Genomic DNA, 20,046 nt, shown 5'->3' with positions numbered 1-20,046 from the left:
ATGAAAGACCAGAACCAAAGAGGGGACTGCTATTATTAAACTGCCAGTAAGATTCCAAAACTCTGCTGACCACAGCAGAGCGAAGAGGACGACCTCCGTGACACCTGAAGCGGTTTAATAGCACAACACAACCTTGAATCTTCACCAATGTAGACTTATAATGGCTTAACTTTCTTTAATGAGGCATGATGTGTGAAATACATACACCAGTTGGATCTTTAGGGTTAGGTTTGATGAATGATATACTTGCTTAACAGAAGATTACAGTAAAATTATCTCCACAGTCAGGATTATGTCCTGTACAGCTCAGAATGTTTCTGCTGTCACATATAAAGCTCAGTCACTTGTTCTTGGAACCGAAAAACATCAAAGCACTGCTGAAACAAATCTCATGTTCTCTTTCTGCTTCCTGTGTGAAATCTGTGCACCCAGGCAGCAATATATCAGTGTCCTGGCATGCAAGCTACACATTCCTTTTCATGCACGTACAGAAACAAGCACACATACCAAAACTGCAATATCCTCCATTCTTATTGCATCAGATTTGAAATGTGGTAAGACAATGCCTTCTATCAAGTCACTACTTGTAGTGAGGAGAGTCTGGATAATAATTTATGAATAGGAAGTATGTGGGAGCAGTAATAAAAAAATGATGAAATCATTCAGTCATTGTTTAACTAAGGTATAAATCGCAGCTCTATAATCTGTGTTATGCAGGTATAAAACAGTTCCTAAAATTATTTCTGCACGTCTCCTGGCTGTATTAAAAATCCACAAACAGAGAACTTAAATGAGTGCATTTTCCACTGGCATTTCAGCCTGTTGCTGCTGTGTTTAATAACTGGATGTATTTGGGTGGCTATTAGTGGGAAGTGCAGTTCATAGACCACAATGTCACTGAAGACTGAGGTCACAGAGGCCAAAGAGCACTGAACTAAACATTATGGCCTCAGCTGGCCTGACTCAGATAACCATTATAACAATAATCAGTTTTCATCAAACAGAAGCAATGGATTTTCAGTTAGGCTGTTTTCTAGCTACAGTGTTGTTAAAGATAAATGTCAAAGAAGACACAAGGGTTTGAGACACACCAGTTGAACTGCACTGTCGCATTCAAGCATGGTCCCCTGATGAATTTGGTGATCTCTTCAGTTTTCATGAGTAGGACAGAATTTTAATTTTAGGTTTTTCTTTGCAACATTATTGTCGCTCCTATCAAATGCTAGCATGCTAACACATCAAGCTAAGCTGGTGAAACTTTATACCTTCTAAACATCAACATGCCCCCATTGTTACTGTGAGAATGTCAAGTATGATGAGAGGGTTTAGCTCAAAGCACCACTGTGCCAAATCATACTGTATATCCTTCTATGTCAGCTTGTTACAACTGATTCTGTGCTCTCTTCCCATGCTTTATTAAATTTTAAACATCTAAAATGAGAAGACTTTTAGCACTGTTTTGTCTTAAATTCTTACATTAGTGTTGTTTTGTTGTGTGCTGTGAGTCTATATCCACTATTCATTCCTAACGAGAAAAAAGACCAGCGGCGTAATCTAGACGTGAACAAATTTTCCAATAAAATGAATCATTTACAAATCTAAATGTCCTTTTAATGTCCAGTTACTGGAGAGGCCATGGGAAAATGTGCTTTTAAAATTCTGATGAATTCCCAGAGTGAGGGAGGCGTATCTCTGGAGAAGTAAACATTTCCAAAACAGTCAGATGTCTTAAAGATAACAGCAGTACATGCTGTGCTCATACAATAATACTGTTTGCACCTCAAATATATTTAATTTCTTGTGTATAGTTACTGAAAGCAGAGCAGTGATTCAGACATATCCGGCTTCACAGGTAGTTCCGGCAGGAGATTGTATATTATGTGACCACAGTAGCATTCAGGACTCTTTAAGGTTAAATTGACAGTAGTGACCGGCACAAAGAGGCATCATTTATTCAGTTTCTTCACAGCTTTTACAGCGCAACAGTCCTGATGTATATACGATGTTCTCTTGGTTAAATGAGTTTTTATAAATTGTGTTCATGAGTTTGGTGCACTCATTCAGAAGATGATGGCCACTAAATCTTCAAGTCAGGATCATTACAAAGTTCATGCGTTTCCTGTCTTCTTCTCTGTCTGTACATATTTATTTATGTGCACAGTGAATTGTGTCACTATTAAATGTAAAAAAAAATATCTGTTTTTCCACTCTTACAGCAGCATTTATCCTGGAGCACTTCTGTAAACACTATACTGAGCTGTTTGGTTTGCTTTTTGGAGATCTTTCTTTATGCTGCCAAAAATGAGGCCACAGAACAAAAATACACAACCAGTCAAAGGTTTGGACGCACCTTCTCATTCAATACTGTTTATTTGTTCATATTATTTTCTTAATTGTAGATTTATACTGAAGATTAACACCTTTTATTTACAACATAATTCCATATATGTTCTTTAATAGTTTTGATGTCTTCAGTATTACTCTACAATGGAATAAATGACTGAATAAAAGCCATTGAATGAGAAGGTGTGTCCAAACTTTTGACTGTTAGTGTAAACTTTGTAGATATGTAATTACTGCTACAAGATGACTGAATATATTAGCAAAATGTAGTCACAATTAGAAACAAGAAAAGCACTCAGACAGCGCAGTACTCCGCCAAGGCTTCTCATTCATATGACTTCCAACAGATACGTATCGATAAGTCTGAAGCGGAGGATTTGTAGTAGGATGGTAATCATGTCACTTGTTGTCATAGCTACAGTGACACCGTGCCACTATCTCACAATGATACAGAAATCTTTAACAAATCCGTGGATCCAGACTATATGCCGCCTCACTGTCAAAATCTAACCAGTCGGTCCTTGTGTCATTTCTGACCTTTCCTAAAAATTTCTTCCAAATCCGTTCCATTTTTTAAGTGATGTTGCACACAGACAGATTGACAGACTAACAGACAGACAAACATCCTCCGATTGTCACATAACTCCGCTGTGTTCCTTGGTGGAGTAATAAAGCAGGACAGAGTGCTCACTTGCCTAGTAGGTAAGCAAATTGAAACTAAATTGGTCTTGGTCAGTTCTTCTCAACTATGCTTTTCCCCAGATGAGTAATAGAGCCCCACTGTGAGTAAGACTGTGACTTAATTCAGCTTCAATAAAATGCAAGATTTTAGTTACGAGTCGTCAGCACAGTAGGAGATCATTCTGCACTGATGCCAAATCCCTTTTTGCAGAACAGAATTTTCCGAACAAGAAATTTGTACACCAACAAAAGTGAACTGAACCAGTCTTTCTGACTTCTATTTAGTTACATTTGTACTAAAATTGTTAATGCAGAGCAGCAGAGGACGACCAAACACGACAGTTTTTACAGATGCCTCTCTGTGTTCAGGCTCAGTAACTGTTCTATCACAGTCCTACCCCTTTTGGAACATATCAGACCACACATAGAGCAGATGCCACAACATAACATTAGGACAACAGCTTAAGTTGCAGTCTATTCAATTTAGAACCAGCCATCTGAATTATAAGGAAGCTTATCTGACATGTTTATGGATATTACTCATTTATTGTACATGATGTCAATATTTATTATCAGTAAATGTTTTTGGTGTGTAGAAACATTTCAATGTGGTTAAGTTATTCCAAAGGATATCCTTGTCCTCACTGTATCACAATGTTTATTCAACTCTATGTGTTCAGCACCTTGACATCCACACCAGGCTTGTGTTTAATGTGGAGCATCATAAGAAATTAAACACAGTGAACATCCATCAGTGCTGCATCCCTCTCAGGAAGTGCGTCAGCAGAGTGAGCCGGAGGAAGGAAAAACTGAAGAGTGTGGCAGTAACCTTGTATTGCAATGAATCACTGATTGAAGGGTTATTTTCAATTACACAAAATTTCCTTCTGAATACTTAAACACTGGCACTGCAGTCCACTTTTTCCCGTCTCTGTATCCCAAGAGAAAACATATCAACCTCTAACTGGCTGCAAATGAAACTATAACAATGAGCTGCAATGTGCTGCCTCATTATGCAGGATAATGTTACAGTCTATTAACATCAGAGCCACCAGCACAAGCTGAAAATGTTTGTGATTTAACCGCTGTATGTTTTGGATCACTTTAATCTTTACATGAACAAGCTGCTGTCAGGCTGACATTTAACTTTGTTAGATGACTTAAAGGAATGCTTTATATTGAAATCACCCTGCGGCTCAGACCGGCTTCCATTTGCTGCCCGCACAAAATTCAAAACTGAAACTCGCATTCAAAACTACAACGAAAACAGCTCCGGCTTACCTGAACTCTCTCACTCAGGTCTACACTCCTGGTTCCCTGGTGGTGGAATAAGTTACCAAACTCTGTTCAATCTGCAGAATCCCTCTTAGTCTTTAAAAAAAATAGTAAAAAGGCAGAGCTTTACTGAACACCTTTGCAGTTGACGGATTGCAAAAAAAAAAAAAAAAAGTAAAATTCCTACAACATCTGCACTTCCTGTAGACACCAAGGTCCTATTGAACTTAATCATGGCTCTTATCAATGTTGTTTTCTTCTGACTAAATCCTTGCTTGTGTTGTGTCTACTCTCAGATGTATGTCGCTTTGGATAAAAGCATCTGCTGAATGAATGTAGGGTTTTGATGGTGATAAACCTCTACAATTTGGATGAACCAAATGGCATTAAAGGGCAAAGCATGATGGCACCACAGAAAGCAGTCAAACAGCGAGGAGTTTTGTTCTAGAGCTCCAGTTTTGACTAATTCCCATGTGCAAATTACAGCTCGCCAAAAAAACAGACAAAAGGAGTCACCCAGGTGTAGCCGATGATGGCAGTTGCAGCAGCAGAGCAGAGCTTCAGTCTGACCCCCTACTTCTCACACACTACACTGATTGCCCACCTGGCTCTTATATTCTCCTCCCACCTTGGTGACTTGCCCACACTTCTATTAAAAAATACAATATTAAATATCCTTTATACTTAAAAAAACATGAATGCAATTAACAATCTGATACAAAGGAAAGAAAACACATAATAACCCAAAGAAACACTAAACAAAGATCAAACCCCTCCCCTCTCTCCTCTCTGATCGCTAAATTCCACCTAATCAGTTTAGTGGCAATTGCCGGTATTCTGTGGCTGCATCCTCATGTGTGCACTCCATGGAACACGCCCTCCTGAAGTCACCTCGATCGAGAGAGAGAGGTTAACAAGTTTCCCCCCAACACAAAAAAAAATAATAATTTTGTATCAGTCTGCACGATATGCATGCATACTTTCCTTAATGAGGGGGATGCTCTCCAGCTCCCTCACAATGAAACTATAGAATTGTGTTGAGTAATACCTTATCAGAGCTGTTTCATAAGAGGAAAGCTGCAACAATGCAAAGACTAGGTCACACCTACTCAGGTACAGTAAACATCTTATGTCTTGTGCTGTTTTAAAAATATACTCCAGCAGATTTCAAACTTCTTTATTGCCCCTTTTACTTCCTTTACTGACCAAACACCTTTCATGTTGAGATTTTACATTAAAAATACACTTGAAAATGCATGTCATTTGGGTTTTACTCTCTTTTAGGCAGTTAATGCTTCTGGTTGAAACTCTACTCATATTTTTGATGTCTATGAGTCATTAGGAGATCCACCAGAAACATTTCCGCCTCTTGCCCTGTCAGATTGGAGGTAAAATTATGTAATTATCTCAAAGAAAAATGATAAGAACCATGTGAAGAGCCTGCTTTTCTTATTTACTAACCTCTTAATCATCTCACAGCCACTCATGAGATCTAACTTGTGATTCCTGGAGGGGACTGACTTAGAAGTTGACAACCACTGAACTAAATTCCTAAACTGTCTTGAATATATAGTATGTGGGAGAGCTTGTCTTAAAAAAGGTACATATGTTAAATGATGATTAAGTACTAATGTATCAATTACAGTTTTATCGTGTCAGTTAACAGTCACACCAGTGATTTTTCTGCAGAATGAGTACCTTTAACTTGCTACTGTGAGTATGTTTGGCCCATATTACCCCTGTACTTTAACTTAAATGTGTTTTTTTTGAAGATATTTATAGTTTTAGACGGCTATACTAGTGTTCCTACTCCGCTAAATGATCCTAGCGCCTGTCTTCCCACCAAGGAGCACACTGTAAGAAACTCGTGTTCAATATGTCAATGTGTTGTGTGCTGCTTCCCTCTAGTGTTCACATGGAGAAACACATCAAGAGACATAAACCCTCTGTTTACGGTTTATTGTTGTGCACTGCACTTGATCCTTATGTACATCCTGCAACGGTAAACAGAACTGAAAAGAAACACATGAACGGAATTTGTACACAATTTAGTATTACTTGAACAGCAGACAGGCAAACACATAACATACAGTACTCCGTATCCAAATCTGATCACTTTCATACGTACAACTTCAAACAACACACATCCATTAACTACAATATAGAGGTTAGCTTTTTAACATCACCGTAAGGTTGTAGATTCAGTCAGCGAGGGAGCTTATGAGGGTTACTTCACATGTAGGTCCTCAGTGTAAATAGAGCATAAACGCATGATACTACACACTTCTCATATCTCTTAAGTCATTGAATCAAAAAAAATATATAAAAAGCTGCTGTCACAAGATTCAGTGATTCCAGCCTGAGACCCCAGTGTCTTGCTCAGGGACCCATTTCAATCGAGACACAACTTTTCTCCAGTTTTGTGATGTTTTCTGTGTCCTGAAGAAACAGCGCTTTACCGCAGTCACACACTCTTTTCTTACGCTGGTCAGAGTTCAGTCAACATCCATAATGCAGGTGAACAAACTGGAAAGCCCGCAGGGAGAAAGAACTCCAGTGAGAGGAAAAGACAGTTGGATGCCAAACAGAAAAAAATTAAAGTATCGACGTTCATCTTACCGTGAGTGAGAGCATGGAAACGGCAACTTTGTATAAAACCGAAACAGTTTGTGCACATGTGAAGGCAAATAGTCTGCTCCGTTTGTATGTAGTACATTATTTTAAGTAGAATAAAATGGGTTTAATGATGATCTTATTAGCATCCTGTGAAAATCTCAAACCTCTCTAAAGAAATTGATAATTATTTTATATAGACTTTTGGTTTGTGCGTATGTTTGTCATTTTCCTCAGGACTTCATCCAGTGAGAGGATTATTAAATATTTTTTACACAAGGAAACAGTTTATGAGTAAGTTCCCTTTCAACATCAATCCAATGCAGAAAGAGATCATCATACTTAGGAAGAATCCCACCACATCAATGAAACTATATGATGCAAAATTTAAGTTCCCATTCGTTAGGTTAGATTTAAACTGTTATAAACAGCACCTGCTCTTGAAAAACTTTGAGCCATGAGTGCTGATGGTGCTTGGATTACATGTCCAAAAGCTGCATGCTGATCATAAATAAAAATCTCAGTGAAGTGACAGGAATGTCTCACAAAAGTAAACAAAATAAATCAAGTAATCAAAAGTAAAACGTGTTGCAAATCAACATTTTTGTGATATCAGCACATATACTGTACATGGGATCAGCGAAGATATGAAAGAATCACAAGCGAAATCTGTGAAATCAACTCAAATTCCTTATTGCATTGTAGTGACTTTGTGTTTAAACATAATAGCCCCAAAGTCCTGAACCTTTTCTCATCACCGTCTCACTGAATGCCAGCAGGTCTGAAAATGAAAAACGAGCTAATAAATAAATAACGACTTTCTTTCAAAGCTGCACCGAATAAAGTTGTCAAGTTTGTGCTTTCACCGAGCTTCCTTGCAAAAATACTTAAGTTACTGTATGAGTGAGTATGCATGAGGCCTCGAGGTGCTTCATGTAAGGAACTGTACATGTGCTAATCCTAAAATATACAATCCTCAGTTCCTAACGGACGTGGACACACACAAGGCTTGATTATATCAGACACACCAAGGAAAGGATTCCCACAGAACACCATTTTGTTTCATCTGTCACACAAATATTGGGTCAGGAGATGGATTTTTGTTGTTTTTTCCTTACTGTAAAAAGCATATTATTGCCTTTTTGAAATCTAACGCGGCTATCCTCAGCAGACTACATTCTAACGGATATGGAAGCTATTCAGTCAAAATCAACAACTGCACTTTCTAAATCTGATAAATAGTTCGTTTGTACCTCCTAGCAGCCTATTGTGATGAAATACAGGCTGAGCTTCAGGGTACAGTAACTCGATGCAGCTGCTTTAATTCCCATTACTAGGAACATTCAACTGTATGAAAAACTTCTGATATGACAGAACTGATCATGGATTTGCACACTGTGCAAAGCAAAATCAAATTTGAAGATGGCTTAAATGCTGTAAAACGCTTGTTGTGCCTTTCAGACTACCCTGAACCTCAGCAGTCTGTTAAACGCCTGCTCAGTTTACTCCCTGATGGTTTTTTTTTCCTGCTCTCTTTTCATCTGTCTCCTCAGAATCAAACAGGTCTCTGTTTCCCAAGAGACCCTGACTTTGATTGGGTTGGTTGGTTTGGAACTAAGAACTCTCAACTAGGACGGACAGAGTTGCACCACATACATACAGCAGGTACACTAGAGCTACAGGGAGTCATTTGTTCAGTTATTCTGGGTACAGTTCTGGAGTATTTTGTCATCACTGATGTTTGTGGGTGTTTGTGGCAGGGAAAGAAGCTCGAGTCAAAGCACAGGTATAAAGGCAGATGTTGTAGGATGCGGCTGCAGAATGCTGACCAGAGGTGGTAACACACTGAGAATTAGACGGCAGAATCAGCAGGGACGTCCTCTCCTCGCTCACCTCCTCTCACTCTGTATTTAATAGAGAGGTTTTTGTCCTTGGCTTTCAAATTCTGACCAGGCATCATTTAGTTCCATGAAAATCATCTTGGCATATTGTTCATAGGGTTGTCCTGTTGCCTGTGAAGGAAGAGCGAGAGAAGAAGCACAGCAGTTAAAACCCAGAGGGAAATCATTTTCAGACATCACTGGCATTTCCAAATTGGCAGAGCAGTGTTTTGCCTCTAGCAAAAAAAAACAAAAACGCTTGCTTCGACTGCAACCTGAAATCGTACAAGTCAAGTCATGCCCTCAAATCAACCCGTTAGCAAATGCAACAGCAGCATGTCTTTTCTTGAGCAATATAGTGTTGATTAATATTAAGGGTGAGGTCGACCGATAAGCATGTTGGCTCACAACAGCAAAGACAAGCGGGTGACACCTGCACCTGAAGAGAAACAGGTAGGTGACACATAGGGTGTAGTCAAGACAATCAACGGAACTAAACACAGCAAGGACAAGAATTCCCACAATGGATTCTCAAAGGAAAGCAGAAAAAATTTGAACAGTAAAAAAAACACACATTTGTGTTCAATGAAAAAAGCCTCTACCTGCTATGTATTTCATTTTTATTTTATTGTGTAGCTCTTGAGGCTGTACAGTGGCTCGGTGGTTAACACCATTACCTCACAACTAGAAGATCAATGGTTCATGTCCTCGTTCTGCATGGAGTTTGCATGTTCTCCCTGTGCATGCGTGGGTTTTCTATGGGTACTCCGGCTTCCTCCCACAGTCCAAAAAATATGCTGAGGTTAATTGGTAACTCTAAATTGTCCATAGGTGTGATTGTTTGTCTCTATCAGTAGCTCTGTGATAGACTGGTGATCTGTCCAGGGTGTCCTCTGCCTTCACCCTAAGTCAGCTTAGATAGACTCCAGCCCTCCGTGATCCTAATGAGGATTAAGCGGTATATAGAAAATGGATGGATGGATGTTTCTCTTTTTCCTTAAACCCTTTGTTCTACCTGTTCTTTTTGGTATCTGTTGTAAAAATTAAAATGAACTTCACTTATTTTGCTTGGACTGAAGATTGAGTTAAGGCATTTTAAGTTTATGCTCTGCATTCCCTCGTCTCAGTCCTATTCTCAAAATGTCATAATGAGGACACTTAACTGTTAATAGAGAACATGCGGACGGCTACAGATGTCTCAAAATCCCATACTGCTCATTCCTCAATTGTTCCCTTGTGTCTTGAGAATGAGTGTGAGACACTTGTGGGACAATCAGACTGCAGTCATACATTTAAATGGGATCCTAACAGGGCAATATTGAACTCTGGATTCTGCCCCTCAGCAGTGTGGAGAGCGTAAGCTGGTCCGTCTCCTCTCTTATATGTTTTTAATGAGTGTGAAGGAACGTTCCGTACTACTGTCTTCAAGTGGATTACAAGGGAGAAAGCTTCTCTTCAGTTTCAAATATCTCAGGGATTTAGATTGTACTTGGTCCTCTTCTTTTTTACGCAGTTGATCTGACCCATGTAATAGAAGTTACAGCTAATTAAATTGGAAAAGCTCTCATTCTTATCTTGAATGAATAGCCCTCTGTTAAATTACTGGCTTTAAAAAACAGTTGGCTTTGGACTTTCTTTTAGCAGGGAGGAACTGTCTCAGAGGTTCAGTGGCTCTGAATGTTGCACTTTAGTGCCTGAATATGAAGCAGTTGATGATATAACTAATCCCCTAGTAATACTGTTAATTCACATGGTAACCATTTTGTATTTGACTGCATTGAGCATAACACTCAATCAGGGTCGAGTGTTATGCCCTCCAGGCATTAGGCAGGCATTCTTGTCAGACTTCTTGAGCCACTTCATCCAGTGGCGCACGATCAGGCCGTGTTGCTTCTTGTTCTCGATGCAGAAGCTGGAAAGTCCCTGAATGGACTCCATGGTGTTGGATACTCCTTGAAAATGGATTTGGCCCATTTTTAGGCCACTAAGTTGTCACATTGTTGAAGTGCTAATAATTTTCACTGAGTTATTGTCTTTCTGTATATTTCTCTTACTTTATATATAGATGTGCGAAAAATTTCTAGTTCAACATTAGTTAAAGAGCCCAAAATTAAGCACAATTTCAGATTTTCAGGTTGGGGGGGGGCTTGGGCCCCCATGGGGTTCGGTCAGGCACAGCCCAAAAAAGCAGCACAGAGTCACCACCCAGTGGACCCACCACTCAATCAGGGTCGAGTGTTATGCCCTCCAGGCATTGGGCAGGAGCGGGTGTCTAGGTGTATCACCCCCTGGTGGAGCAGACTTGCTCTGGGGATGTGGAACATCATCTCACTGGCGGGGAAGGAACCTGAGCTGGTGCGGGAGGTGGAGCAATACCAGCTAGATATAGTTGGGCTCTCCTTCACATACAGCAAGGGTTCTTCTGAAACCAAAATCCTGGAGAGAGGTTGGACTCTCTCTCTTTCCGAAGTTGCCCAGAGTGAAAGGACCAGGGGGGTGTGAGGATACTCTTTGTTGGAGTTCTCCCTGGAGAACGAGAGGGTCGCCTCTATGTGACTTCATACAGCAGAGGGGAAAACTCCGCCTGTTGTCTGTGCTTATGCACCGAACAGCAGCTCAGAGTATTCGGTCTTCTTGGAGTCTCTGGGTGGTGTCCTGGAAGGGGTACTGCCTGGGGGTTCCATAGTTCTCCTGGGGAATTTCAACGCTCATGTGGGCAATGATGGAGAAACCTGGAGGGAGTGATTGGGAGGAACAACCTGTACAATCTGAACCCGAGTGGTGTTTTGTTATTGGACATCTGTGCTAGTCCTAGATTAGAACATAAAACAAGACTGTGGATACAGGCAGCGGAAATGAGCTTCCTCTATAGGGTGGCTGGGCTCAGCCTTACAGATAAGGTGAGAAGCTCAGACATCCGGCGGGAGCTCAGAGTAAAGCCACTGCTCCTTCACGTCGGAAGAAGCCAGTTGAGGTAGTTGGACGTCTGATTAGGATGCCTCCAAAGAAACTTCCTTTGGAAGCTCATCCTGGGATCCTCCAGGATGAGCTTTGAGTGTTGCTGGGGGAGGGATGTCTGGAACGACCTGCTTCGTCTGCCGCCTCCACGACCCAACCCCGGATAAGCGGAAGAAAATGGATGAAAGGATGGATGGATGGAAAAAAAAAGTTGTTTCTACCTACAACAAAAAATTGGTTGGAAGTGAGTGAATATTAGTGGAGAATTTAAAAAAAAAAAAAGATTTTTATTATTTATTATTATTTATTATTTAAAATGTGCCAAATCCTATTAAAAATAAACAATTGTTGAGACTTTAAAGATGTTTTAAAAGAACTGCTGAAGTTTTAAGATTAACACTGGGGGCCAGTTTTCAAAAATTCCCAACTCAAAAAGTATTTGAGTTAAAACTGCAGGATTTTGCAAGATTCCATGGTTTAGGTAGACGTTTGTGCATGATTTTACTTGAAAAAAATACATGGCATGAACTGGGAAAAGTTCTGAAATCTGGGTTACTTGGCATGGAATTACCCTTTTGCTGAAATTGGGATCACTTCATTCTACATGTTTCGTTGAGAAAAATGTCAAAAAATAAACTGATTACAGCGACCAGATTCTGTAATAAAATAAAAATAAAATAAAATGAAATATTCAACTATGAAGCATTTACTGATACAGCTGTGACCAACAGTAAAGTGCCAAAAATTCAGGGACTTTCCAGTTGAAATAGGCTGAACTGCCAGAACAGAACAAGGACGAGACCAGTACGGAACGAAATCAAAAATGTGATTAGTAGGGCATGCTTGTCGCTCAACAAGTTGAGCAGGTGACCCATAAACAGAGGCTATAGACCTGACACAGCGCTCATGAGTTTGAATCCAGCTTATGACCCTTTGCTGCAGGTCTTCTTCCCACTTTGCTGTCTCTATCTTGGCTAAAAAAAAAAGGCCAAAAGAATATATCTTAAAAGATTAGTAAAATATCTATAGTTTGATACAACCCTTGTGAGAACTAGAAAAAATGTTGAACACGTTGATTCCAGTTTGTTAAACTGTTTTTAAAAAAAAATAAAAACAGATTCAACTTAATTTTTTTCTTTCCTTTTTAAAAGTTATTTGTAGTATTATAACTCTGCGTTGCTGCACAGGAGCAATTCTTGAGTTCTCCCTTTGTCTAGCCATAGCAGCTCTGTTTCCATAGAGGTCCAAGGATTTATGCTGCAGTGAAAAATCAGCTTACATTAAGTAAAAATGTGACAGGAGGAAAAAAATCTGCTTGGGGTTCAGAATGTCAACTCTCCGTTCACTAAGTCATTAAGTGTCCCACCTTATCCGGGTGAACGACCAGGACTGCTTTCCGGTAGACCTTCTTGACCTGATCTGGAGTAACCAGGTCAGCCATGCCCACAGGCTTCCAGCGCGTCTCCCCCTCCCACAGCACAGTGTGCATGGTGGACAGCAGGGCACGGATGTTACGCTCCTTCCCCTCAATCCAGTCCAGAATCTGGGACACAGAGGGGGAGGGAGAGATGGGGAGCCATTAGCAAGTGAGGACCAGATTTGAAACAATTATTAGCATAAATGCTTTCAGTCATTTTGGCTCTGGTGAAATGGCTTTAAAGGAGTAATGAGATGAACCAAAGTTTGGTCATGGGAGACCTACATTGGTCGCTTCATTAATTTTGGAATAAACAGAAAGGCTTTAACAGCCAAAGGTTTTGAGTACTCTATCCTACTTTTGGGAATCGCTGAACTGCTTCTGGTAAGCTACACTGGATAAACACAGATGACAACCACTCAGAGAGATGCTACAAAAACCTAATTCTAGCCAGGCGTAGGGATGCAGAAGTTATGGGGCAACAAAACACACATTGTTTTCACTGGTATCAGAAAAATAATCCCTGCCTTTAGTTTCTCAGGGTCCATCTCTTTGGCCATCTCCTCCTTCCTCATCTCTGCTATAGTCCTGGGCCCTTTCTTCTCTTTGGTCCCTGCAAAGCCCTGACCAGACAGCAGGTCATCAAAGTTGGCATGTGAGGCTTTGGGCTTGGAACCTGGCAGACAGGCGCACAAACACAAAGACAGAAAACATATGTTTTAGGCTGCTCAGTCACTTATCATTATGCAATTAGATGCAATGTACTGAGAACGAGTGACAGATCGGCTCCCATTGATGAATGAATGTGTCAGCAGCATACAAATGGCAATGTATTACAAATTGAGTCATCCAAGTGTTACATCTCTGCTCTGTCTCACGAAATGTTTGCAAAAAGAAAGGATTCCACTATTTTCTTAAACCTGCAATGATAAATAAACCAAAAAATTCCACTAATTCCAGCAGTCACCTTCACAATTCTCACATTTCCTTGTAATTTAAGGATTTGACAATAAAAATAAGAGAAATTTGGAATTTGGTTGGAGAAACTGTGCAATTCTTTCAGCTAAGTCTTTTAACCCTCGTGTCGTCCTGTGGGTCAAAATTGACCCGTTTTAAGGTTTGAAAATGTGTTAAAAAAAAACCAAAAACATATTTTCACGGTGAAACTTCTGATGTCCACATTTTCAACATTTTTAGGAAATCTTTGAACATTTTTTGGTGAAAAAAAAATGAATTGTTAAAAATGTTTCTTTAAGAACATTCACAAAAAAATCAACCAAAATCCAGCGAAATTCGCTGGATTTTGGTTGATTTTTTTGTGAATGTTCTTAAAGAAAACATTAGAAGTTTCACTGACATATCCGTAATCACTTTAGATAGTTTTAGGATTTTTTGGAAGATTTTCTTCTCATTTTCTGAAAATATTTACAAGAATTTTGTTGCCAAATTTGGGGGATATTTTTAAATACAACTTTTAACGGAAACTTTTAAGGAATGATTGGAATTTTATTCCCAAAGATTTCGCAAATTTTCAGAAATTTGAGTAATTTTTTTGCTGAATTTTTGGATTTTTTTCAGACAAGGAAACAATATTTTTTGGTGCCCGTAAATGAAGACAACAGGAGGGTTAAATGAATCCTGCCGCTTTAGTGCCGCCTGCAATTACATCTAACACACCTCAAATGATGAAATTCACAACGTGGCGCGTAACAGTTAACCTCAATGTTATTCCACATCTTGTGCTCACCCATTGCAGCCTGGGGTTTGCCCCCTGCACTGGGTGAGCCTCCCCCCATTGCAGAGAAGCTGACATTGTAGTTGGGTCGGTTCTGGGGCGATGTGTGAGGCATGGGGGTGTGGCTGGGGCTGGGCTTTGGCTGCGGGGTGGGACCCTGCCCTTGGGACTGCCACCCTCCACCGCTGCCAGCACCAGGCTGCCATGAGGGGAAGCTGGCTCCTGCGTGGGGCTGCCACCCTCCTGCGTGCTGGGGAGAAGGCGGCGGCCGCGATGGGGATCCCATTGGAGGGAAGGAGGGAGTTGTTCCAGTAGGTGTGGTTGGTTTGCTGGAGAAGCCAGAACCTCCTGACGAAAATAACAACAACTTTAATGTAAGAGGCGGTGGAAAAAGAATGACAAAGACATAGGCAATTTGAAGTTTTTGACCTCCAAGGCTTCCCCCGAGGTTGCCAATGTCAGCAAATGGATCCAGGGTGTTTGGCTTGGTCTGGTGGGTGGGGGTGCTGTGGACTGAGCCTGTGGGGCTGGTAGTGGCTGACCGACTGCCCACACCAAAGCCTCCTCCTGAATGAAGCAAGACATGGTAATGAAGCACAGATTGAAGCACTAGATGAACATGTTGCGCTTGTGCATTCACTGTGTAAGTGTGAGTGTGTGTGGTTGGTGGGACCTGTGCTTGTGGTGGCAGGTCTGTTCCAGTCCCATCCTCCCATGGCGTTTTGCTGCTGAATGTTGACGGTTGGAGTGGAGGGCGGGACAGGGGAACTCCGACCTGCCCAAGCACATAAAGGTTGGTCACAGACAGAGAAAACAGGGAAAGTGAGCTGAGTCACATGAACCTACATAGCCTGTAATATCAGGGCTAAACCTTTTGAGGTGCTTGATTTCACTATCAGCTTTGAAAACCAAAATTAGAGCTAATATTGTCACCTAGAAAGTGTTCACAGTAGTCTGAAACGTCCTCTACAAATTCGTAAAGCCATGCCGGGCTCAGGTTTCTTTGTACAAGCAATATTGTCAATTTTTGTTAGGTATATGTCAACAATATAGATTGAGTAGAAGTAGAAGATTTGTCTTGCACTATTTGAAGTTAAATATTGGCTGCAACCAGTGAAAATGATAGCTGTGGAATGGATTGTGCTGGTGTTGAAATATCAAGCTGTGAAGTCTTGATGCAGGAATAACCAGATGGGCTGCAAATATTTACATATATATAACATATAGCATGCAAACTTAAATTTTGCAAAGCATACATTACAACAGCCATATAAAAAAGTAATTGCTTTAAAAGTGAGTATATAAGTAAACAGTTGGTGAAGCAAAGCTAAAAAAAAAAAGTCCAATTGCAGTCTGAAAAGAAAAAAAGTCCGGCTCAGATGGTATTCTCAACATGAGCACAGATGCAAAGAGACAATCACGGCGTATGGCTACGTGTTAAGGCAGACTTGCAAATGCTATAAGACATGCCTTACCCTGATTTAGGTCAGCCTGTTGAAATGCTTTTGTTACATCCAGAAAGGTGTTGTGAGACAAAGTGCAGCAGAGCAGCAGAAGCATGCCTTACCGAGGCCTGTGGGCTGCAGGGTGGGTGACGGTGAGCGAGCATGCAGGAAAGGATCTGACTGGCCCACGTTACCTGGTCCGAGGAAAGAACCCATCATGTCCTGAGGCTTAGGCATGGGTCCCGCACCAAAGGGATCGAACGCTGAGGGAAATAAAAGACCCACCAGTGTCATTGCCTTGTACGGCAGGATGGATTTTGTTGAGTTAATTGTGTTTTCACCACTTTTACATTATAAAATATATAGTGTCATTGGATTTGTCAAACTACTGCACTGAGATGAAGTTAAAATATATCTTAATACTTTACATTAAAATATTAATGTCAAGCATTTTTATTTCACAAGTTGCTTTTATACAGTAATCTGAGGATTATTTTACATGATTGTATTGTGAAGTCTCCAAATGACCATACTACGGAGCCCCTCTGGTGACATGGTAAAAAAATTAATAAATTGTGGCCACGATATAACTATAACGTGCACAAGAAATACTACTTCGTTCCCACGAAATACTGATTTGTGGCCACAAAATAGGTATAACGTGCGCACGAAATACTAACTAATACTATTAACCCTTTAAGCTGCAGTCAATTCCAGCCGTTTTCAGTACAAAAAATCGCTAATATTCTATTTTTAAATAAAAAAATTACGAAAAATACGGGGAATATTGGACGCGCATCGCGAGATGCATTTCCTTGAAAACGACCGATTCGTGGATTTTATACCGACTTCAGGACATGTTTTGGACAAAATAGTTTACTGGCTTGTGTTGTCTGGATGTAAAAGGTTGGATTATGGCCGTTTTTTGTGGAATCTTTTTTTCTGTGTGTAATGATGAACCCGGAAATGTGAGTCGCGCTGTGTGCGTTGAAGCCGTGTATAGAGAACGGGTGGATGAATATTCGTTTTTGTCGGACAAATGTGTTTTTCTCACCCACTGTGGTAATGGCATCTGAAAGTGGTTTATACCGGCGGATTCATGAGAATCTAAGCTTTCCATCGGCGTATAGTGTTTGTATAATCGCGTTTGCAGCCGTCGGACATTCTTGAAATTCCTATGCAAATTAGTAAGTGTACCGCCGGCGGTACACCTACTACGCATTGATGCGCCAAGGGTTAATATCATTCCTAGACAGCTGGGTAAGCAAATCGAGCGCACCATCTCTACAACCTGCAATAATCTGTGTACGGGCTGTGCCTATGTGATGTTCCTAAGATGAGTGGCTTTTCTTAGCTGTTCTAGTCAATATCTTGTTTTCCCACATTTAGGCAGTTATTTATTTAGGCCTATGTTTGATACTTTGTTGCAACGGGTAGCCTACGTATCTGCAGACGTGTCAATCAATTTACAAACTTCTTATCCTCATCCTGTTACTACACGTAAGAGAGACGAATATTTTTTTATAGGCCTTTTATATGATCAATTTCAGGTATAAACCCTTATTATTATCTGCAGAGAACCTGCCGAACAACTGTTTATCTGGGTAAAATTGTGACTTATTTTGATTTGCTTGTGATATTTACATTCATGGTAGAATGACTGTAGCTGTTGTATATTCTGTTAGTTCTGATATCAATAGATGTTTGATTCTTGTTAATTATGTGGAATGTGTACTGACAATGTGTGCTGTCTATATTTACTGTTAGGATAAAAAATAAATTCCACTGCATACACCAGCTACCAACTGTGTGTTTCCTTGTTTCCTGATGTTTCACTGAGTCTGACCACATGCCCACAGTGTTCCTAACATTAACTAACTTCCTTAGTCTTTTTTATAAGCAAGCATTTTACAATGACACAGATTTTGTCGCCTAGTTCAGCATTTGTGTGTTGTATATTTTCACTGTACTGTATTTACAATACAGATTTTTATGTGTTTTTGTTCTGATGGGCAGTATGTGACAGCTTTACATTCACTTATGATCTTAGATTTTTAAAAAGTGAAATTTCTACCCTCTAATGAAACCTGAGGGATGCAACTGCAAAAGCCAGAAAAATACCCAGTTCCCTTGAGTTTTCAGACTATTGAACTATCACGTTAATATCAGTCTACACTGATGTATAAATACAGCTAATGCTGCTGGCTCATCTGACATCTTCAGCCGGGAACCACCTGTCTGCAAGTGTTTCGACCCTTCATTTCCTGAAACACTCTCAAGGTGGCGGGTCCGCAATGAGCACGTCTGCTCACTACGTGTCAGCTGATAGCTTCCAGCTTTCCTCTTCCCCCTTCAGCCACAGCCAGCTCGATGATCTTTCTGCCGCTTGGCACTTTCATCTCCCACTGATCAGACTCGTCCAATACTGATAGTGTTGGTTGTGCCACTGTGGTTTTCTTAGCTTCCCCCTCTTTCACAAAGTCGATGAATTCTTTGGTTTTCATAGGGTTTCTCTTCTTCCTCCTTTCTCTATCTAGGATGTTTGAATGTTCCCTTAGAACATTGTCATGTCTCTATCTGTAGCGGCCTTGACTTAGTGCTACTTTACAAGATGACAGTACATGCTCCATCGTTCCTTTTTTGTTGCACAATGGGCATTTTGGGTCTTCTGTCAGACCCCATCTTTGTAAATTGGCTGGTGATGGTAGAAGGTCATAGACAGATCTAAGTAAGAAACTCAATCTGAGAGGCTCGTACTGCCAAATCTCCGCCCATGTTAACTTTCTTTCTGCAGTTGACCATCTTGTACATGCCCCTTGCAGCCCTAATTCAACTACTCTTGATCTTCGGGTTTCCTCTTCTGCTAACTGTACTTCATTTTGGACCATTTTCGTTTTCTCGCTCCCTGATGCAGCAGACCATCTGGGGGTGCTAGTTGTTCCAAGGCCCTGCCGTCCAACTGCTGTTGTGCCAATAATGTCCTTGTATTTTAACCGACTCTCTGCTTGCTCCACTGCCTGGCTGGCCGACCATTTTCTTCCTGTGTGGGTTTCTATGCCTGCCTTCCTGGTCATCTCGTCTTTGGATTCCTTCAGAGTCATCATCAGTCTTGTTTTGGCAACCTTGTACTCTTCCAGAACTGATGAGACTGGGAGTTGCAGTTGGTTGGTTCTTCCGTACAGGCCAATACTTGTGAAGCTTGGTGGTACACCTAGCCATCACCGCAGATACCTGTTGATGGTCTTTTCCCATCCTTCCACGGCTGTGCCGGCAATTTCGTAAAGCATGAGTGGCCACAGTAGTCTTGGCAATAGTCCATGTTGGTAGAGCCAGAGCTTGAACTTGCCTGGCAATCCTGTCTCCTCTATCTGCTTCAAGTGTTCTTGGAGCTGGCTTTTGACCTGTGCCATGTAGTCTTTCAGGGTTGCATCGTACCACTTCCCTAGGCACTTGATTGAGTTGTTCACAATAGATGGAATGTTTTCACCTTGCACTTGTAATGTTAATCTCTTGCTTGGCTCTCCCCTCCTGATAATAAGGCTCCTGGACTTTCTAGCCCTAAATTTCATTCTTGCCCAGGAAACAGTCTTTTCAAGTGCCATCAGCATCCATCTGGCTTGTACAGGGGTTGTTGTTGTGAGGGTCATGTCGTCCATGAAACCCCTGCTGGATGGCAAGTACACTCCCGAAGTTGTTCTT

At 40.8% G+C, this 20,046-nt stretch overlaps 1 protein-coding gene across 3 annotated transcripts in view; it reads right to left on the bottom strand.

Moving 5' to 3' along the window:
- Positions 1-6,243: 6,243 nt before the first annotated feature.
- Positions 6,244-20,046, bottom strand: part of dnajc6 (DnaJ (Hsp40) homolog, subfamily C, member 6) — a 54,755-nt gene continuing 40,952 nt past the window's right edge. For 2 of the 3 annotated variants that reach the window (XM_022219453.2, XM_022219451.2), the window contains 7 exons: positions 16,470-16,610; positions 15,576-15,677; positions 15,332-15,469; positions 14,915-15,250; positions 13,695-13,843; positions 13,117-13,293; positions 6,244-8,924 (listed from right to left, as the gene is read on the bottom strand). In XM_022219453.2, coding sequence (XP_022075145.2) covers positions 8,823-8,924; positions 13,117-13,293; positions 13,695-13,843; positions 14,915-15,250; positions 15,332-15,469; positions 15,576-15,677; positions 16,470-16,610 — 1,145 coding nt within the window. In that variant the 3' untranslated portion in view covers positions 6,244-8,822. The remainder of the gene's footprint in view (positions 8,925-13,116; positions 13,294-13,694; positions 13,844-14,914; positions 15,251-15,331; positions 15,470-15,575; positions 15,678-16,469; positions 16,611-20,046) is intronic. The other variant, XM_022219452.2, reaches the window with a different exon arrangement.

This window comes from Acanthochromis polyacanthus, chromosome 4 (genome assembly GCF_021347895.1).
Source record: "Acanthochromis polyacanthus isolate Apoly-LR-REF ecotype Palm Island chromosome 4, KAUST_Apoly_ChrSc, whole genome shotgun sequence".
In the NCBI taxonomy this organism is placed as follows: Eukaryota; Metazoa; Chordata; class Actinopteri; family Pomacentridae; genus Acanthochromis; species Acanthochromis polyacanthus.
The sequence above is the reverse complement of the archived record's forward strand: the minus strand, read 5'-3'. Positions and strand labels throughout refer to the sequence as shown.